Source organism: Chroicocephalus ridibundus, chromosome 6 (genome assembly GCF_963924245.1).
Source record: "Chroicocephalus ridibundus chromosome 6, bChrRid1.1, whole genome shotgun sequence".
Taxonomy (NCBI): Eukaryota; Metazoa; Chordata; class Aves; order Charadriiformes; family Laridae; genus Chroicocephalus; species Chroicocephalus ridibundus.
The window spans coordinates 46,676,627-46,698,997 of NC_086289.1; the positions used below are offsets into that span (position 1 = coordinate 46,676,627).

Here is a 22,371-nt window from a genome sequence, read left to right on the forward strand (position 1 = left end):
TGCTTTACAAATCTCACAGTTTATTTTTTTTCTCTGTGCAAACCAGTGCTACTTGACATTACTCACATTTCACAGTGCAGGGGGCAGAAGTGACTACAACAATACTTAAGCGGCAGTTCAGGGGGATTGTTCTGAGTCCCGGATCCCACGCAATCTCCATGTGCCGATAATCTGAAACAGAAAAGAACTGCACGGCCAGCATTTCCAGTAGCTGTAACTACTGTAATACAAGCTACCTCCACAGCATCTCTAAGGGAAACCTGCTTTCCTCCTCAGGCATCACACAGAGCATTCACAGCTGCATGCAGACTCCAAGCGTTTACAGCCAGCAGCGTATAAAAAGTTTATGGCACAGCTTCCAAGTCAGAGCTAGCACAGACAGATGAAGAAAGAGCAAATGATAAGCTCTTCTCATAGGCACTTAATCTCACATAGGACAAAACAGAACAAAGTTTAGCAGTGGAAGGGAAAGCTGGTCCCTAGAGAGGTCCCAGCCTGGCCAGCAGTGCCCACAGTCCCGGCTGCTCTGCTAGCAGTCACCACTGGGACAGAAGGAACAGGGCGTGAAGCCAGGCAGCCCCAGCGCTTGGAAAAGCGATTGAAATCCCTCTATATAGCCAACAGGAGAGACCCTTGGGGACACTGTGCAAAAGTAGCTCATATCAGTTATCAAGAGGTTCTCTGAGGAGACAATCGTGTGAGACGTGGAAATTTCATTGTGCAATATTAAAAAAAAAAAAAAAGAGGAAACATGTCACTTTAAGCACCCTTCCAGAGCTCATAGTCAGGCCACGCTGGCTGCACAGTACCCCATCACTGTTCAAGTGCAGAGAGGATGAAATCAAAATACTGGTTTGGGAAAGCAAGAGCAGCTCCCTCGCTAGCAACAGGGAGCCTAGCACGGGGCAGTGACAGGAGGGAAGTAGGGGGGCAGCTGGACAGTGTCTGTACCACAGTTGAGTAGTTCAGGCACCAGTACCCAAGGTAGCAAAGGAGCCAAATTTGCCTGCTACATCAGATTCAAGCCTGGCTCAGACTTCACTCATTATTAGAGGGGCTTTTCCCTGCCCAGCCTGTCTGCAGTTGCTGGCTCTGGCAGCTCCTGGCCACAGTGCCGGGAGGGAAGAACCCTTCTTTGCAGAGATCTGACCCCTCCAAGCTAGGTAATGAGGCTGTTTAGAGGCAGCATTGCTGTTTTCCTGGAAAGAGCAGACAGTCACAGCACAGCAGAGCTTCCTAGCAGTATCACGAAAACAACAGAAGACTGTGACTGACCCATTTTCAATCAAATGGAAAACTCTGCTTTTGTTTCCCATTTTAGTTTCTCCCTTTGAGACATCTCATAGCAACAGCTTTGCTCTGCTATGAGCAGCCTGTCCTTGTAAGGAAAAGCAAGAGCCCATTAATGAGCCAAATTTATCACTGGGAGAACTCTGCTGACCTAATTACACTAGCCACATATTTGACCCATTATGTTAACCTTCCTCTGCGTCCTCCACAGTTAAAAGGAAAACACCTTTCGGCTTTAATCAGGACAGCAGAGAACACAAAGAACAAGAATTAGGAAAAAAACCAAGAATGCCATGCTGTTCTCAGCATCCTACAACACAAGACATGAAGGAGTAACCCAAAGTGAAAGCACACGTGTCTGCAGGGGAAACGCATCAGCTGTGGGTGCAGACAGGCTAAGTCCGCTCTAACCTGTGCGTACGTATGAGCACTGGAAGGATGCCTGAAGGACAGCCATTTACAGGGTGGCTCCGGGGATGTAAAGCCAGTCGGCAACGGCAGTGGGCAGGTGAGTCATGACTTGCAGCCTCACCCACCAATAGGTCTCCATAGGATTGTAACGGTTGTTCGGGCACGGGGAAGTGAGTGCATCAGTGATGTCATTCAAGACCAGAGACATGTCCTTCAGGCCACTGTTAACGAAAGACTTCATCAGGGCCACATGGCGAGTGAAATACTCCCTCCCATAGTCCTCCTGTACAGTGTCGCTGGCTCCGCTCCACAGTGCCTCAGCCTGCTTGTCGATGCCGTCCGCCGTCAGGATGCCTGTCGCTGCCACGAAGTTACTGGGCTCAATGAGGATGACTCTGACACCCCAGCGGTACATCTCCTGCCGGAGGCAGTCAGAGAAGGCTGCCACCCCAAACTTGGAAATGCAATAGCAGGAGCGAGACGGGCTCACCATCCGTCCCAACATGCTTGTGATATTCACCACACGGCCTAGAGAGAAAAGAGGAGGGCGAGATGACAGGATGCAGAAGCAGTAGCCAGAACATCCCAGTAAAAAAGTGCTTTGTTGGATGATGCTGATTTGTAAAATCTGAATCTTGAAGAGGTATCCAAATTCCCTGCCAAGGAGCCTTTCTCTCCTGACTCAGGCAAGGCTAGCCCCTGCTCTGACCTCCTCCGTGCATGGTACACATGCCTGCCTCTGTATTAAAAAAGACTTACAAAGCACACAAGACATTTCCCTCCTAATTTCCAAGTAGTGAAGTACCCAGATGTTCTGAGGCTACTACCTCTGTGATCTCGCATCAGTATGCCCCACTCCTGCATCTTGCTAGAGAAGCGTTCAAGCTCCCAGCTGGCTGTGTTACGAGCTGGAAAGCACACAACACAGCGTGATGCCATGCAAGCATTCTAGTTCTTTCTTTAAGCACGACAGCTCATCTGCAGCCACTCTGCCTAATGCAGCTACATGCTTTTAGACCTGAGCTGGATGGCAGAGAACCAGTGGAGGTTTCTCTGAACCTGCAGCATGAGCAGCACAGCCTGCTCACCCAGCACCTAGAATGCTACATGACTGGGACAAACGGAGAGGAGACTTGATGTGCTTGCTGTCAATGGGGCAACAAAGAGCAAATGTTCTAACTCCCACCAGGAGCCCATGCCAGCCCAACTGCAAAGCTCTGGCAGCTTGTCTTAGATCACGCGCTGCCTAGGGGCAGTGACAACAGTGGTCACTCCTCTGTGGGTGGCTCTGTCCTTCCCCAAGACAAGATGTGTACGATTATGGTTTCAGATGCACTTACAAACAGACCCTTGAAATCTCACTAGCTATTTTTACAGAGAGGATTTTCACAGCCGGGGAGCATGACACCCTTCTGCAGCTTGAAATTTTAGCTGAGAAACAAGTGGGTGGTTCTGCTCTCTCATTCCAGACCTAAGTGCAGCTTAGAGGGACTGTGAGAGAACCACCTGCTGACCTGACGGGTAAGCTACCTTTTGTAGTGAGATGGGGCTTGTTTAGTGGGTACTTACTTTCTGGAAACGCTATCTGAGCAATCTTCTCAATATAACCCCTTTCTGTCCTCAGAGACACACAGCTGTGCCAGCATTCTCCCACACATGCTAAATAAAGAAACTCTTCAGAGTTCTGCTCCTACTTTTTTTTTTTTTAATATAAACCAAAGACCTTTGATAATACTGTTATCTTGTAAGATATCTAAAATGGTTGTTTATTGACTCTGGTTTATTCCACCACTACCACTCTGCAATCATCTGTGAAATGAATAACACGAAGGGAGAAGATTCAGTTATCCAAACATAAGCACCTGGTGGACCCTGGAGGCCAGGATTATCTTGTCTGGCCTCCAGTAACTTTTTCTAAAGGTGGCCTGGAGTCCTGTGTCATATCTGCCAGCGCTGCACAAAGGCCTCTGATATCTTGGGATGTTCAAGATAGCACCTGTTGTGTAGGTGCCTGGACTGCACCAAGAGTGGCCTGTACTACCAAATGCTTGCACAGCATTTTGAACCTTGCTGTCTAGTTAGCCTGCATGCCTCGGACACCCTCCTTGGACTGCACAGGCATTCCTCGAAGCACAGCCTGAGTCATGATTTTTAGCTACATCTCTCTGCTGTGCTGCAAAAGCTCTCTGAGTCTTGCCACACTGCCCAGCATGTACCTTTAGCTCGGCGAATGAGGGGCAGGAAAGCCTTTGTCACCCTCACGGTGCCCCACAGGTTGATCTCTGCCACGTCCTTGTAGTTGTCTAAACTCGCAAATTCCACCTCTCCAAAGGTTGAGATGCCAGCATTGTTCACCAGGCCCCACAGACCTGCCAACAAACACATGGTTAAAGAGTGGAATGAGGAAGTGTCGCAGAGAAGCAGCTTTCCTTGCTGTCCAGAGTAACCCAACCCCTTGACAAAGAACGTGGCACTTCTGTAGAAAAAAAGTTGTAAAGAAAAAGCAAGGAGACGAAATACACTCTTGATGTACCAGTGGGGCTTGTTTAGAGCACCAGGGAGAGTGATGGGGTCACACAAGCATTGCCTCTTGGAATGTCTCCTCTAAGGTCAAATTCTGTCCTGAGCCTTTGTGCGGCTGGATCTGGCTGATACTCTTTTATGCCTCCCGTTGATCCCAGGTTTGTCTTCACGCAGTGACTTTATCATGCCTTTTGCAATTTGGAAGGGGTCAGCCTTTCCCTCAATTAAAAAAAAAAAAAAAAAGGAAGGAAAACAAATACCTTGGATGTCTAAATCCCCTTCACAGCTCTGACTCACTGTTTTGGAAAATGCACGGTATTACCCTGCAGTTTCACAGCCCAGTAGTTAACAGCGCCTGTATTTTAGCCCAGCTATTTTGTTTCCCTCAATCCTAACAATAACAGGACACAACAAACTTACAACCAAACCTTAAAACTACTAGAATTTAAAAATTAACATCTTTTGTGCGTGCAGTCGTGTCAAAATTAAACTGGCTGCACTTACCAAGAGCTTCTGCACTGAGCCCCTTACATGTCCAGGACTCAGCAGGCCATTGAGGACTTGATCCTCCAAAGTGATTACTGCAGGAATCCCAGAGGCAAACATTTGTAGGACTGAGTCTGTACTTTGTGAATTTGTTGGAGCACAGGACTATGCAGCCATAAACTGCACAGGAACAAACAGAGGAGCTGGAACAAGATAACAGAGTCGCTCCTCATTAGAAGTCTTGCTATACACCATGGTTATTTTTCACTGTGTAAGTACCCAGCTGGAGTCGGGGCCCCTTTCTACTCCCTGACCTTCCTCTCACCACCAAGAACACACACAGGGCTAAGAAGGAGTCTTCATGTACAGGGAGCTATGACATTGCTATCAAAAGCACCCACGTCATGCCACCCTGTTGATAAAACTTATCGAGCTCACTTTCAAAAATTTTTGGGCTGTTTGCCCTGCCTCTGCTCCATGGCTTCCCTGCCCTAATGTATGAAAATCTTTTAATAACTTCCAGCCTATATGTATTCATGGTCAGATAGTAACCATGCATTGCACCAAACACAGCTCTCTAGGCAAATTGGAATATTCTACCATTGCCAAATAAATACCAATGGAATTTATCCTCCTGGTGCATTTAGCGCACCCTTCCTAGACTGGTTCTCTATTCTCACACTGGCCCTAGTAACCCTGCCCTGTGCCCAGCTAAGCTCTTTTTCCCTGCAGGCTGTTGACCAGCTGTGTTCACCAGACAGGAGAAGATCATGTCCTACCCAGTGGTAACAGCGTATTAACCATTCTCTCAAGGTCTGTCCCAGAAGGGTTCTGCCTCTTTGCCTCTCATAGCTGCTACCGTTCTGGTATCTCCCAGCTCTCACATGCTGACCCCAGCACCCCTTTTGCCCTGCACACCTCTCTCTGACAGACAGTGGTGAATATTGCTCCAGTTCACTGGCCTCCAGCTCTACCCTCCTCCAGACAACCCCTTCCCAATCCCCACCGGGCCAAAAGAGCCTCAGGAGCTGTTTGGGATAAAATTAAGTCATGGCCTGCAGCAAAAGCCAAGAAAACATCTTGCTCACCCATCCATACTTCAGTTTTTATTAATTCAAGTTTCTAAATGCTGTAGTCAGGTAGTTCTACTCCTGCCCTGCCCAAGATCCCCTGTCTGTTGCTACTGTACTTACTGAAGCTGCCAGGTTTAATAGGTCAAGATAACTTCAAAATCCACACTCCTCTGGCAGCCAGCACAGCATCTCAGCCTGAACGGTGTCCCCTAGGCTGCTGCTAAGCAGGCTCTAATTGCTAGCAGAAGGACCATGGAAACAGGGCACCTTATGGTGTAATTTCACCAGTAACAAAAGTTATGCAGAGCAAACTTAGCAGGGATTTACCAAAGACCACAAAAGACTTAAACTCTCAGTTCCAAACTGCCCTCTGCAGAGTATTCCTGATTCTAAATTTCTCTACAATGATTTCCCATTTCTTGGGTTACGAGGTTAGATTCAGGGATGTTCGTGAAAACATTATTTACAATAGTTCATTCTTGGAATGTCATTGCTCACCGATCGGGTCATGTTATGTACAGAACAAAGTGCTGATAGGCACCAGTCACAGGGCTGTTTGCTGCACAGCGGTGTGTGTATCGAGCAGAGCCTTATCACTATTATTTCTTTAGTGTCAACAACAGAGTGGGAACTGCCTAAGATCAAAAACAAACATGGCCACTCCCATTGAAATTAGCTTAGCCTTATGTACACAGCACAGTGAGAAGAGGTATAAATGTACAGCACAAGAACTGTTCTACACTCGCTGCTCTGGGGACACGCTCAGCGTGCAACAAGCACCCATATGCGAGACACCTTAGTCTCAATGGTCTCTACGTTCCAGAGCTTTTTATTGAGCACTATTTATTGGTGAGCCCCAAACCTCCATCACACGGATGTGCCTCAAAAGAAGCCTATGCTGCTTTCCACACTGCTGCTGCAAACAACTACAAAATGAGGTGCTCAAGAGCAGGAGGAACCGGTCCAACTTGCTGATCAAGGATGCAAGACTTCTCTGTCCCTGCTACACACAAGTCCTTTGCAAACACTGCTGCATCTATAGAAGCAACAGAGCTGCTCCCTTACAAGCTTTCACTCAGTGGGAAATAGCTCTATGCCACCACTGCTGTTGCTGGGTTCTTCAGGAAAAGCCTGAGAAGCTGTGAAGTGTGTGATGAGGGCTGGGTGATTGTGTAGGAAGAAAAAATCATGCAGAGAGAACATGTGTGGGAACGGAGCTTGTACGTAACTTGATTACATTTCATAAGCTTGTTTTAGAAGGAAGGGTGTGCTCACATAATTTGCATGAAGATTGAAGCTACTGTTATTTACTAGCTTTATACCTACTGTGAACAAAGACAGGCCCATGGCAGTCTCATCCGTGCCTCAAGAGGAGCAACCACCCTCCAGCCACACAACCCACAAGTCCTGAAGCCACAGATGTGAAACTTCAATCCACCCTCAGCCTGGGTCTCCAGCTGCTGCCCAGTTTGCCACTTGCACAGAGGCTGCAGAGAAACCCAGGCGGGACAAGAAGCCTCACAACCTCACCGCATGGCAAGAGGTGAGGTGGTGTCACACCAGGCTCCCACTGTAAGCTCACATTCCATTGCCAAACCACGCACATGAGGAACTGCCTGACACCCAATCCAGGAGCCAAGCCGTGCAGGGATGCAATCAGCCATCCCTTCACCCAGGAACCTCTGCTCCACTCAAGCCCAGAGGTCAGTTCAAGGACAGACATGGAGCACCTTGGCACTAGCAGCATCTTGAGCTGGCTGGGCTGGTCCTGCAATAAGAACTCTCCTGCCTTCCCAGGCTCATGCACTTTTCTAAGAAGGAAGGAAGCATGCAGAAGGGACTCCTACCTTCTTTCACATGTTCATAGGGTCTGGGAGTTGGACTCAGACTTTAGGTGGTGTGTGGATTAAGGCGGTTTATGCTGAGCCCATCCTGGATCCTGTCTCGCATCACCTGGATTGACCTGGCTGAAGTATAATCCAGGTTTGGGAGAAGATCAGTTTTATGCTCCAGCTCAGCACTCAGTCACACAAACAAGCTGTACCAGCACAGCAGAGGGGACAGCAGTCAGCAGCCAAGGCCTGTTGGTGACTAGCAGAGTCCTACTACTTCTAGGAGGTAGTAGAAGTACCTACTACTTCCCTACCTACCTTCTGTAGCTTTCCCACTACAGAAAAGCCTGTGGGAGCCAGGATGCCGCAAGAGCACCAGGAGGGCCAGGCTGCAGCAGGAGGACGAGGAGGGAATCAGGATGTGCCCACACTATGCTCGTCACAGACGTTCAGGCTCATCTCACAGGAGAGAGAGACGAAGGCTCTTGCAGGCTTGCTGCCACTCATCACTTTTTTATGAGATGTAGGGTTAAGCCTCACCCTCTAGCCAGTCTTGGTCTCTTCCCATGCGGACATCACACAAAGTGCAAGACAGATACACACACACCTTCCTCTGGCTCCTTCAGGGTCCTCTTCACAAAATCCACAGCCTGAGCCACCTCCTGGTCACTGCACACATCCATCTGTAGCACTTGCATGCGATCTGACTTCATGTTCTTCAGCTCCCTGGCTCCATCTCCATTCTTGTCCTGCTCAGCAGAAAAGAAAGATGTCCCACTAAGACAGACAAAGAGCAGTAATGCAGCTTGGGGCCAGGAATGTTCACATGGGCAGGAAATAGAAGCTATTGAAATTGCACTCAAGAGGTGTAAACCTGGTGCACAAATAAGCATGCAAGCCACACAAACCAGTGCGCAACCCACCACCACCTTCCTATTCCCTTTAGCACAGCCCCTATACCTGCATCAGTGACTCACTGCCCTGAAGGGCCACAAAGCCCCTAAGTTAGCTCCTCACATGAAGCGTTTCACATCCATAATACTATCAAATATTGTGCCAGCCTGGGATAACCATGGGTGACTCTTCACTGCCTCTGTCTCCATGCTCTGCAGGTAACATAGCAAACACTTGTATAGAAATCAAAGTCAGATTTTCTAGTCTTAAAAGCATAAGGCTAATTAGGCACCATACTCATCCTATTCCAAAATAGTGCCTGGCTTCTAAAGAAAGCGTATTGTCAGATCACTTTGAAAACAAGACAGCAGGGACACCTTTGGCATGCCTAACAGCAAATGGTCTGATGCTACAGGATACAGTAGGAAACATTTACAGCTGAACCTATATAATAATAATAATGTGCTCTTACTATACAGCAGAACAGGATGCACAGGAATACATGCGCAGTGGGGATTTGCCACACAACAACAAGATTACAGACACAAGGCATAAAAGGAAGAGATTCTGGCTGGGGAAGCAAGAACAAGTTTTGTTTTTTTTCTTCACACCTTTTGTAATAAGAATGTGATGGCTCTGCTTTCTTTTCTATCCTTTTCGTTTCATTCCTCTTCCCCCCCGTCCCCCCTCATCATTTGAGATTCTGTTACTATTGTGGGGTTTTTTGTTTAGTCAACCTAAACACAGTTCAAATTCCAAATTTTACCTGTTCCCTTCCAGACAGGATTGCTGCCTAAGCCTTACAGCCTTGCTCTGGTGCTATGCAACAAATAAAAGTCAATAGAGCATAGATTAGCCATGTAGTTCCACAGCAGGCTGGAGATTTAATTCATCAAACTACTCCCCAAATCACAGGATCTGCCTTGTTAGGGAGGAAGAAGTTATGAATTGGTGAGTCACCATGCCTGGCTGCCACTCTGCCTTCAGCACTTGATACCAACTCCCACAGCACAAGGGCAAACAAGGCAAGCAACCCTCCCACAGTCACCTGCTCAGCTGCCTCTGCAGCCAGGCTCATGAAAAAAACATGTAACCACTTGGCTCTGCCATACGTATCTCAGGCTATTTAATGTATATAGCATACAACATCTCGCCTCCACCTTCGGTCCAGTGAACAATGATGTGTAATGAAGGAAAAGAGCTGAAATGTCCATTTCAGCCTTGAGCAAGACAGAGTAGCTCTCTCAAAAATCAATACATAGTTACACCAGACTTACGACATTAGTAAGAATAGGTTTCTGGCCCTATGGCTGCATAGCATTTCACAACTGACTTATGTCCAGGTATCACAAAAACAGCAAATAAAGACTTGAAGCTTTCTAATGCACATCAAACACAGTAACGTGCTGTGTCTAGCCCTCTTATCTAGCCACAAAACGAATCCCTAAAAGTGGTGTTACAAGTAGTTAATAACAGAGTCACTGAAATATTATATTCCCTTTGAAACAGGTGAGGGTTGTGTGGTGCCTCACTATATTTCTGGAAGATGCTCTGGAAGATGCATGAAAGTTTTAAAAGCAACTTTCAGCTACTTAACAGTGAATAAAGTGGAGCTAATTCAGCCTGTAAAGAGAGAGATTTACTGTATCTATAAAGGAACAAAAACTTAGCTATATCTGTACTCAAGTACCAGTTGTCATTTCAGAGCGCTGAAAACACCTTTCCTTGCATGTTTATTAATCTTTTATAATGCTTATAAACTAAACAAGAAATATTTCCACTGTTTTTTGAGAAACAAAGTCATAGGCCCACAACTTAAAAATCCAGTATAAATGGTTTTTGTTATTCATATTGAAATGAATTTTCCCCTATCACTAATGCAACTCAATCTGCAAAGCTACCTTCCCAGCTACAATTTATTCATTGTTGACAAAACATTTATTTTGGAAGACTGACTTCAACTTGCAGTATCAATTGGAACTACTTTGCACAGTTGCAGACACCACCTCAGCTGCTATCTAACTTTAAAACAAATTGCTTAACTCGTATGACTGGAAAGCCTCTTCACAAATGAAGCAGCCATGTATTTTTATGGAAAGAAGTGAACATCATCTTATGTTCTGTGGCCTCTAGGGGCTGTAAGCACGTCCCCTGTTCAGATACCCACATGGTACGTCCTCCTTGTTTTTTAAATGGTAGATTCGTCAGGAATACCTGGAGCAGTTCCCGTGTGAGCAGTCAGGCTGTCCTCCCTGGGATGGCTTTCATGGCCTTGGGACGCATCAGCAGGAGCCGAGAGGGATCCCTGGGGGGATCCAGGCAGCACTGGCCCAATTGCTCCTTCAAAACCCCTATTCCCTTCCTTTTGCTGTCACTTTCTTTGTCTGATTGTTCTCCTCTCAGAGAACCTCCCAGCTTTCCCTTTCCAGTTTCATCAGAGTCGAAAGTCGCCCTGCTCCAGCCCAGCCTGCTGCCCAAGTACTCTCCAGAGAGGCCCTTCAGTGGGACCTTCCCGTTTCCTCCCAGCTATCTCATTTCCCCTGGTTATCCTGCCCTCGCAGTCCTGCTTGGCTCTGGCTGCCCACCCCACCCTTCACCAAGCAGGGGCTGCTCCTGGGCAAGGAACCACACAAGCCCTCTCCACCCTTCAGAAGAGCCTTGCTCCAGCTTTCAGCTGCCTCCCCTTCCCCTTGCTCGCTCCTCTCCTGCTCTGGTTCTGAGGACCCCAGTGCAGCTGGTGCTGAGGGACAGGCACATCACACAGGGGCTTGTTAGCAGAGAGCCCTCCTGCAACAGACTGAGCCATGGCCTTCCTCAGGGAAGCTCATGGGATTGAGGATTAGCTCCTGGCAAGCACTTGGGCACACACACTGATATGTCAGTGGCAATCAGGAAGCCACAAACACAATGCTGAACACCCGTGAATCCGGCCAGCTTGCTCCATCTGCGTCAGTTCCCCCCTCGCCCTGCTGCTGCTTACCCATCCGCTCCCTTCCTGCGCTTCCTCGGCAGAACACCTTGTATTTGTCATTACTGGTTTCCATCTAACTGATTTCAGATGACATCTGATCTATCAGGATCATTTTGAACCCTATTCCCCAAAGAGCCTGCAATCCTCCCTGCTTGGCACCACGCACGTTTCTTTCCAAGTGAACTCTCTATTCCAGGGAGCGCTTCCAAGAAAATTTCCCTGGGACTGAACAGCAGTCACAGGCTCGGAGCGTTAAGTTTGCTCATGAGACTATCATGAGGGACTGTGTCAAAACGCTTATTCAGCATAAACTGATTCCTTCCCCTTTAACCACTCTGATGCTTAATCAGAATGAGCTTAGACTGATGTGGCACAGTCCGAGCCCAGTAAACTTCTACAGTTTGTATCACACGATCTAGACATTTGTAAGACTGACATTTCAGTGTGTTGCAACTTCATCTAGAGCACCGAAGGTGAGCTGCCTCGTTGGCAATTCCAGAGGTCTCTCTCTTTTGGGAAGGGAAGTAGAGTATCTGCCCTCTTCCAGCATTCTGGAAATCCCCTGGCATCCAGGCGCTCATGAAAATATCACTCATGGGGCAAAAATCACAATGGCTCATCCTTTAAATGCTTTGCAGTACATGTCGTCAGGCCTGGTGAACTTGAACGTATCCATTTATGTAAACATTCCTAGTTCTTTTCCCTTTTCTTGCCTGCGGTCCTCATGAAAACTGCCATCAGTAGACGTCTGAAAACAGTTTATCTTTTTTTTCAGTAAGAAAATAAGACAATGATTATTTCAACTTTCTCTGTACTTTCTACTTTTCAGGTTATTTTGTAATCGATTTCTGTGTATGTTTCCATCTTTATTCTAATATATCAACAGAAACTTCCTCTGTGGACTTAGTTGTCCTTGCTAAGTGAAATTCCATTTGCACTTGATCGTCTCCAGTTCTATCCCAGCCTGCTTGCAGTATTCTTGTTATTCCTGTAGCTTTACTTTTTACTGTCTGACCATTAAAAAGCTCTGTTAAAGTGACCCATCTTGTATTTAATGCAAGAGCTTTTTGTGGTGGCTAGTACATCAGGGATCCTTTAATTCTCAGTATAAAAGCATGCAAGTAAGTGATGATGGAGTAACTACGTGTGAACTAATTGCCTGGCATCTGCTCTAGGACAACTGCCCCCATACCTGCTCTGACCCTGCAGTGAACCTACAGCAGCTCACTCTTCTCTCATGACAGGGTAAGTTTCCTTGCATTTGTCATGTTACCACACGGTAGCTGCATCCTTAGCCGCACGTGCACTCCTGCACTTATCAGCAATAATCACTCATATGCTCATACCTTGTCCTTCTCAAGTGATCTGACCTAACAGCTCCCTGCCTTCACCGACGTTTCCTGCTTCTTTTGGATCCATCATCCTTTTCTGCAGTCACTATAAACTTCCTTTTCTCAAAGCAGTCAGCTCTAGATTTATAAACATTTTCATCCCACAGGCATTCTACCATTAGGTTTTCAGAAAGTTCCTGCTCATCAAATTTTAAATGTCTAGGCTATTATCTCCCTCATCCAACACAAGGCTGTTCCACAAGGATGCTGCCCGTCCCAAGAACCATAGGAAGCATTTGGCTGTATTACTTTTGCAACAGCTACCCAGACAACTGTGATACCACCAGACCCTGACCTTCAGATGCACCTAACAGCAGGTAAGACCACACTAACAATCCAGGGGAAAAAAAACAGGCACAAGTGAAATCCTAGGGCACTGAGTCCAGGTCTCCTGAAAATTTATTAACACACAGAACAAGAAAAATCACATTCTCCCACTCTCTGCCCCTTCAGGGTCAAGTGCTCAGTCAAGCTCCTGAAAGTAATCTGCAGATCAACTATGACTGACGATGCATTTTCCACTTTCATACAAAGTGTAAGTACTGAACCACGAAAGTTTTGGCCGCGGGTAAGAAGTTGCCAGGCCAGATGAGAGATGCTGAGAGCTTCCCAAACATTCTGGGACAGGTAATGTGTGAACAAGAAGCAATTTTTTTTTCATCAATAAAACAAGCAAACAGGGCTCACTTCGGGAGCATTTCTGTTCTTTATGTGGCTTCAGATGGAGTGTGGCCCTCCCTGCTCCGCAGTAGTGTGCTGCCTTCTGAACAGCCCTCTCAGACCACCCGATCTCCCCTCTCCTTTCTGTTCCCTACACCTGCTGCTTGGCAAAGTGAGTGCCTGACTTGCTATCACCACAGAGTCAGACATCCCAAAGCAGCATATGACATGATTACTGAAGGATTTACAGAGCCTGCACATGGAAATTTCCAAATAATGGCCGTTTTCCAACAGGACACTCTTGCTCTCAAGTTACACAATGTGTCAGCTGATAATAACTTTCCCTTCTGGTGGGGTGGAAGAACGTAACCTCCACTGAGATCACACTGGCAAGGAGGGCCAGGTTTTTATGTTTGTTCTCCCCCTCCACACTACTCAAGAATCTGTGGTCATCACTCCCCGAGCACCTGTGCCAAAATTAACCAATTTTGAACAATTCATGTCAGAAATTATATGAGTTTTGACAATCAAAACAGCAAAAAAAGCATAGTAAGGGTAAAACCCCAGCTGAGATGGCAGTGTAGCTGGCCCAGTTTTATGAAGAGCATTACACAACAGAGTTACTTGCAATAGCAGGGACTGAGATGATGCGTCTGCAACCCTTTTTGATTCAGTAGGCCTAAACTGATCTGTTACAAGAAGTAATCTGCCAAACACAGGTGACAGAGGGTGAGACCTACCAGAAACGTACAGTAAATTTGCTTATTCAGCTATCCAGAAACTGAATAGTTCTACAGAAGCTGTAGAAGCACAGTTTGGAGAAGACACTTTGGAAACAGAACCTGACCAAGGCAGGAGAGGCGGTTTGAAGATGAGTTTGAGGAGAGTGTCCCCGAAGGAAAGAGACAGTATGAAAGTCAGCAACCGAGATGCCAGGGAAGACAGGAAGCCATAGTGCCATAGCAATCTTGGACTATCAGATTTATTGAGAGTGTTGCAGTATTGCTGAGAGGCTTTCAGTAGTGAAAAGTGCCCTACCGCGCAAGCTGCTGTACACACAGGCAGCTGACAGACGTCCCTGTCCTAAAGAGCTCAGAATTACAGGAATGACAAGATGCAACAGGCAGATGAAACAAGGGAAGATGTAATGATCCCTGCCCACTGCACTTCCCCCAGATCTTGGACTAGGGTAAACGGAAGCTGCAGATGAAGAGGCTGTCACTTGAGAAGCATTTTTCTCCATTCACAAAAGAATTTTTATCAATATTACTACTCACCACTTGCAAGCATCCAGCAAAAACAGTAAATCCCTTTGAGTGGAGCAGTTTTGCCAAGGCATGTCCAAAACCTTTGTCACAGCCTGTTATTAGCACCGCCTTCCCTTCAGCCTGTGTGGGGAAAGACAGTAATACGATATCATCAGATACTGCAATGCCGCAGGCACCACCAGCACCCAGCGACATAGCACAGGAGCGGCCTTCAGCCCTGCAGCCGGGGCTCGGGAGGTACAACTCCTGCTGTAAGCCATGGTGGGCATGTACCTGTCTGCACACTAACCTGACTGCAGTCTAAACCCTGCAATTTCAGTGGAGCTTCTGTCAGGTCAACCAGCATACACAAGGTGACAAAATTCCTGTGCAGAAACACAACCAGCTCCCAACTACTGTGAAACCATAAATTTATTCAATTGCTGTTCTGTAACAAGTTGTGATGCCTTGATACCTGAGATAGGACAGTAGCTCACTCTTTCAAGCATCAGTGGGCAAAGCAGAACAGAAACATTTGAAAAGAAGTTAATGATCTACCAGCTCATAGGCATTACGAGAAAGAGCAGCACAGAAAACATCCAAATGATAGTATGTCACCTGCTTGAACCGCACAGCAGCTCTTTTAACTGCAGAGTGACTCTGTTGCCTGTTCTCCACCTACTCCCACTCTTTGCAGTACTTTCCATGCTGTATTTTAGCACACAAGAATGTGACTACAGGTTAGGGTTTCCTTCTGAAACACTGCAGTCTTAACAGGAACAATTTCTCAAATCCTACGGTTCTCTCCTACATTATTATTGACTGACGGATAAATTGAGAGAGAAGACTGATACTCCGTCTGATATGACACAACAGGCTTGCAATAGATCTGAAAACAGAATCCCAAATCCTGAAGAGAAGCATATATTGAAATACCGCACCTCCGCCCTTTCTCTCCTTGAAAGCCGTCTCTCCCCTGCTCTCCTCACCACAGCTCTGATGCAATGAACTCATGAGGCTTAGCCCAACTTGCAGGCACCCAGCTGCAATGCTGCACACTGCTTAAACTGAAACCATATCCGTGAGGCAATAACCTGATATAGTAATAAAGTTCTAGAGAATGCAATAAGGAAGTGAGGTCACGTCTATCTCTGCAGAGATATCTGCAACTAACAACCCCTGTTACTGTATAAACAGCTGGAATACGCATTCTTATTTTATACTACCTACATATGAATTGTGTCAGCTTGTCCAGCCACTTTTTCAGACATAAATGGGGCAATCACTGGTGCTCTCCGATCTCTCATTTTGCTAACATGCGTGGTAGTGGAGTAGCAATAAGGAATAATTGCAGGGTGATAGTGATCTGAGCATTACTGCACAAACTCAAAATGTGCAGAGAGCAATAAGCAAATGAGCTACACCCTGTCCTGCCCTGGATATCAAGGTGAAGCTACTGCTTTCAAAGGGGAGTCAGGATCTGAAGTAGAAATGAGAACTGGCTAAAAGTCTATCCTGCATTTATCATACAAACACCCACATTAACAACAATACCTACACTCAGGCGAAGAGCACCCAGCTACAAGCCAGCTCTACTAAAGCTCTGAAGATAGCTACAGCTGAAGGATATACCGTAAGTGAGAATTAAATATACTCCACTCGGTCTCAATCTAATTTACAGTGACACAACTCCAAGAGAGATGAGGATCAAGTATTAACCAGATGACAGAATTTGCCAAGGCTACCTCACACTTAATTCAGCAACCTGACCCTTGGAGAAGAAAGGATTTGACTTTTTTCTCTACCTCACCTCCTTAAACCCTTTGCCTCTGAATTCTAAAGACAAAAGGCTTCCCCAAAAGGCAGCAACTGAACAGGAGATAAGGAGTTGTGATCACTTCCAGAGACGATGGGTCATTATCATCCTCAGCCATCATCAGCTCCCTCATTAGCCGGTCTAACAAGGACAGAGCTCAGCTGCAGGAACTGAAAGCAAATCACTGGGCTGTGTTCCTGCGTGCATCTAGTTTTAGCTCTCAGCAGCTGGTTTGCTTTCTCAGGTTAAAAAAAAACAACAAACCAAACCCACCAAAATGTTCACAAAAAGGAGGAAGTTTAAAAATCCTCTCAGCTGTCTATAATGGGGAGAAAAGTGAGGAACAACTTACAGTATGAGAAGGTTCCTGTGATTATTTGTTATTTACTATTACCCTAATTTCTGGTAATAAAGCATGTGCTACAGCAGCATGGCTCACAACAGACTGAGGCCCCAGCAGCAATAACGAGCACGCAAAAACTCCAGGGATGTAACAGATCTCACATTGGTAGCTGCCCTCGTCTTTGTACCATGCCTGATGGACAGAGAGCTCCCAGGGATGAGAGCAGGGAGTTGACCCCGTTCCCAGCCAAAAAGATCCTATCCCCAAAAAACCTCCAAACACGGAAAAGCCCAATCAACCTTATCTTTTGAAAGTCCCAAGATAAGGCCTAATGGGCCCCATTTCTGGAGTCTGATAAGGTCAATCTGCAGCTCGCAGTTTGACACAGCGCTGGGACAGGCAGAGGACCAGCTATCACCCCTCTAGCAGGCATCACAGTGACCTTAATCAGCGTTTTGAGGAATTTCAGGTGCCTTACTTGCTAACGGTCATACGACGCTCTCGAGAAACACTGCCCAGGAGACGGCACTCATGCACAGTGCTGCCGGGGCTCCTGAGACCTGCTAAGAGTGGAGGGTAACTTCTTGTACTGGTGGTGCAGCTGTGGCATCTGGGCAGGGTAACACTGATCCACAGCACTGCAATACACACAGTTCAAACAGCCCCAGCGAGGCAGCCCGATTTTAACCTGCAGCTAGCTCAGGTGCACACACTCACTAACTTTTCTGACTGGGATATGATTGCTTTATTAAATAGTAGAACTTATTTTATGCATGCAGATGATCCATCAAAATTGTACACATTTATTGCAAAAGAGGCTAAGGAAAGTGAATCTTCTTTCTCAGTCTCTCCAGACAACGTGGGAACCCACCGTGCTTGCCTAGATTTTATCTTTTCCTACCGTGTCACTTGTTTTCTGGATCCTGTCCCCCTTTATGCCCTCCCCCGACCATCCGCTTGTTATCAAACAGACTAATTTGCACATGAGAGCGGTTGTGCAGTAAACTTTCCTTATTCCCTTTTTCCAGAGTCAGGAAGTCGAGGTTTTCAATCCCAAGAGAAGGAACTGAAAGAATTCACTAAAGGGAAGGTATTTTCTCAGGTGGGACAGGGATGGGGAACATCGGAGGAGCACAGTGGATGGAAGAAGAGCCAGGTGGGACTTGCAGAGGGGCTGGACTGAGCTGGAGGCCCTGGAGCAAAAACGTGTTCGCTTTCCTGCGGAAAGGTTGTGGAGCATAGGCAAGAGCTCAGTGAATGCCAACCCAGGGAAAGAACCCCTGACATTTTGTGTTATTTTTTAATAACACGTAGAAGTGACTGGTTATGCAATTCTGTTCATTCACAGGGCTTTTTTTCCTCCCTTTACTCACTTCCAAATGTAGAGCGCTGGAACAAAGCCCACACCCCCACCCATCCCCGTGCGATAAGGCGGGTTTCGCCCCCGCACGGCGGGGCCCGGGCCGGCAGCCGCTCCGCCGCCCCGGCCGAGCCCCGTCTGAGGGGCCGGCAGCTGCCCGAGGCTCTCGGCGTCTCGTCTCCCCTCTCAGTGCTCGTCTTAAGTCTGCACCAGCTCAGCCGCCCACCGGGGCACCGCCGTTTCAGCTGCCCGCAGCCACAACGCCTCCGCCCCGGTTAAACCGCAGCGGGCCTGAAGGCGCGGCGCCATTTTGGGCCCGGGGGGCGGGGGGAGTCCCCACAGGCCTCCCCCCGGCGAGCCCCAGTATGGCCGCAACCCCCCGGCCCCACGCCGCGGTACTCACGGGCAGGGCGCGGCGGGCCCGCCGCGGCAGGAGGAGGAGGAGGAGGCGGGGGAGCAGACACCGCCCGCCGCCCGCCAGCAGCAGCGCGGCGCCCAGCGCCAGCAGCAGCATGGCGACGCCCCGCACGGCCGCAGCCTATCGCCGCCGCCGCCCGCGCCCGCCCCGGCCCTTCCCCCGGCCCGCCCCCCACCGCGCCCCGGCAGCCGGGCCACGGGCCCAGCCTCATTCAAACGGCAGCAGCGCCCGGCAGGCCCGCCGGCTCCAGGTAATGCGCGGCCGGCCCGTTGCCGCCGCCGCCTCGGGGCCTCCACGGGAGGGGGGCGAGCGGGCCGGGAAGGGTGACGGCGACAACAACGGACTCCTGGCTGCTGGGCTGCCCGCTGACCTTGCCCGCCCGCGGGGAGGGAGGGGTCCATCCGGGCGGGGCAGGCCGCGGCGGGAGGCGCCGGCATCCCCCGTCCTGCGCGGCCTCCGCCTGCAGCCCGCCCCGCGGCGATCACGCGTGGGAGGCCGCGGTCGTGTCCCCCCCGCCCCGGGCCACCGTGTCCCTCCTCCGCGGGGCCGACACGCACCCGCGCGTCCTTGGCGAGCCCGTTGCCGGCGGCGGGGGCCGCGCCCCTGCGTGGGGCCTGCCCGGGGCAGGTCCGTCCCCCCGCCTCCTCCCGGCAAAATTCCTCACAAAAAAAAATTGCGTGGCCGGCCACCGACTTTGATCAAAACCGCCGAATTCCACAGGATTGCCGGAGCCAGCTGGTCCTCCCCAGCCTAGACCTCCCCCTTGCGAGCTCGGTGCCCCACCATTGCGTTTTTTGTGGTAATTTCGCAGATTTTCAGTCGAGGCCTGTTTCCCAGCAGGCCCTGAAGCTGCCGCAGCAGCTCTTCGGCAAAGATGCAAATAAGTCCTAGCAATTAGATACCGATTTTCTGATTATTTTTTTTGTTTGTTTTATCCAAGATGAATATGATTGAAATTAACTTTCTGGACTTAACTTTTGTTCTTGAGCTGTTTTCGCCTCATAGTGAGTTTAATGGTGATTCCCTGTGCATAGTCCAGCATCAGCAGCATCACTTAATTAGAAATGTATTTTTAAGCACATGGCTGTACTAGCTGTAAAGCCCAAGGATTGCTTTGGGAACATGTAACATCACCCATGACTTGAACTTATATTTTAGTTTAAAATTATTTCATATAGCTCACTTGAAATAATATATTCCATGTAAATACCTTAATTTTTAGCTGTTTCAGACAATACAGTTAAAGATATATTAAAGGAGGGGAAATTGTCATTTTCTTTAAATGCCTCCTTGCTTGTCAGTTTACTTATAATCTTTTTCCTATTTAAAAGCATCTTGAGGTGATTGAAGGTTGAGCTGTTTATCTCAGTGTGAGGGACTGCAAGGGGGAACGATGAGTTCCTTTGGACTTTATTTTCTTGTTGAAATACATGGAGTCAGCATGACTTACAAAATAATTGAGCAACCGAAACAGAGGTGCTATCTTGTATTGCAGAGCTAAGGAAGAACAGTCTTGCTGTTGGTAGAGTGTGTTAATTGAAAGCATGTTGGCTACCAAGTTGTCCCGGCCTCTCCTGAGCTTCTCTGTGAAAGCCCTGAATTTCAAGGACACACGGAATGGCTTTAGGTAAGTAACTTGGTAGAGAAGAAAGAGTGACATCTTGAGTAAAGCACACACTGAGGGCCCATTTGACTTTAGTGGGACAGTTTATTTACAGAATCCAGGGTGGCTGAGGTTGGAAGGGGCCTCTAGAGGTCATCTGGTCCAACCACCCTGCTCAGGCAGGGCCTCCTAGAGCTAGTTGCCCATAACTGTGTCCAGATGGCTTTTGAACATCTCCAAGGATGGAGATTCCACAACCTCCCTGGACAGCCTGTGCCAGGGCTCAGTCATTGAACAGAGCGCAGAGGAGATGGACTCTATATGCAAGGAGGGGTTGGCAACATGTTTTTTTTACACTTGGACAATAATCTGCAGTCAAAACATTCAGTGTCAAGTCAAGGATTTATTCCTGAATATCAGCAAGCAGGCCTTGCTGCAGTGCAAAGAACTGTTGTATATTTCTATGACTTCATTAAAGAGGCAATGAATCACATGAAATGAGAAAGTTGAGAGGGAGGGTTTTAGTGAGAAGTGGAGGTGGGCTGGGTAATGAAGATGTTTTTTTCTGAACATGAACAGAAAATTGCTTAATTCTAATTCCTAGCTCTGAAAATATATTGCTATATGATGGGAACCCTACTAGTCCAAACTCAAAGCAAGTTGAGTGCTTTTACTGGCTTTGCTTTAGGGCAAGGTTTCCAAACAGTGGAAACATTTAAACATTTAAAAGTGGCTCATGGCCTGCTAAGCAAGAGCTGCCACCTCCAGTGTTGTTCTACTGCTGTTGATAGTGGTGTCTGGCACCATCACCGTCAAGGGTGCTCCTGTGACCCTTGGTGACAACAAGGAAGTAGAGACCAGAGATAGCTAAGCTGCTAGAGATTTCCTATGCAAACAGACATAGGCCTTTTATCTCCTATTGACTTCCCCCACACCAAAGCTGCACTGGCAGGAGTCTGCTGTGGCCTTAAAAATACAAATTAATGCTTTATTAATTTGAGAAAAGAATTTTCAGCATTTTTTTCTTCTTCTTTTGCTCTGCTTGCTGTGTATTTGTGCTTTGTGTGTCTTGTAGTCAGGGCAAAAATGTGTTGAATTTTTTGAAGTACCCACAAGCTGCTAAACCTGAAATGGAAATAGAACTGTTCATCTGAAAGGCAGTGTTGTCACTATACCAGTATCTTAATGCACTGAGGTAGCATTTATATACTTGACTTTTCAAGCTGAGGACTGCCTTTTTTGGTGTAACTGAACAAAAGTGAATGCATGGTTACAAGCACAGATCCAATTCGAGGACCATCTGTGCATTTTAAAGCTCTCAGTTGTGGTCTCTGGAATTCAGTCATGCAGAATGACAAAAATGGCTCATGGTGTAGTAGTGTACTGCGGGGGCTAACATCGCGTATGCATCATAGCTGTTTCCTCTGATGACATTCCTGCTGATCAGCAGCCGGCATCTATTTTATGCCCTTGCCTTCAGGTCAAGGTAGGCAGAAATGTCAAGTAGTTATTCTCTACAGGTTAATGTGAATAGAGTGCAGCAAGTCAGTGCTCTGCAGTGAAATAACAGGACCAGACATGACACTGAAAAATAAAAATCAAGTTCATGCAACTAAAAGAAATGTTATGAACACTCCTGGGCACTTTGAGACACCCCAAGAAGCTTGTTGAGATAAAAGTTCCAAGCCAGGATTGCAGGTCAGTGATGTTAACGCAGACTTTGCTTGAGGACTGACCTTTGCAGCAATTAAATTGCTGTAGCTATTTCAAGAGCTGATTTGGCTTGTGACACTCAAAATTAGAAAAAGAGCTAAACTGTTGCAGAGAGGTGAGCAGACACTGTTGCCCGAATATAAATCAGCTCCTTTCCCATCTGGTTCAAAGCTTCTGCCCGAGCAGACCTTTTTTCTAGCCTTGTTTTCCCAAGATGCAGCTCAGAGGCCAGGGTGTCCGCAGATTGCTGTTCAGTGTAGCACAGGTCACTCTGGGAGTGCCTGTGATGTCTTAGCAGGAGATAATTGTGAATGATTATGCAAATTCACTTAGAAGACAG

The 22,371-nt window shown here is 47.6% G+C and overlaps 2 protein-coding genes across 3 annotated transcripts in view; one reads left to right on the forward strand and one right to left on the reverse strand.

The window, feature by feature from the left end:
* On the reverse strand, positions 1-18,891 carry LOC134517015 (D-beta-hydroxybutyrate dehydrogenase, mitochondrial-like). The gene is made up of 5 exons (XM_063338024.1): positions 18,701-18,891; positions 14,809-14,919; positions 8,223-8,364; positions 3,918-4,070; positions 1-2,229 (listed from the first exon to the last, which is right to left on the reverse strand). The coding sequence occupies exons 1-5, from the start codon at positions 18,809-18,811 to the stop codon at positions 1,748-1,750; spliced, it is 999 nt and encodes a 332-aa protein (XP_063194094.1). The 5' UTR covers positions 18,812-18,891; the 3' UTR covers positions 1-1,747.
* BDH1 (3-hydroxybutyrate dehydrogenase 1) overlaps positions 18,832-22,371 on the forward strand; it is a 15,956-nt gene continuing 12,416 nt past the window's right edge. For both annotated transcript variants that reach the window (XM_063338021.1, XM_063338023.1), the window contains exons 1-2: positions 18,832-18,965; positions 20,211-20,342. In XM_063338021.1, the coding sequence (XP_063194091.1) occupies positions 20,260-20,342 (83 nt within the window). In that variant the 5' untranslated portion in view covers positions 18,832-18,965; positions 20,211-20,259. The remainder of the gene's footprint in view (positions 18,966-20,210; positions 20,343-22,371) is intronic.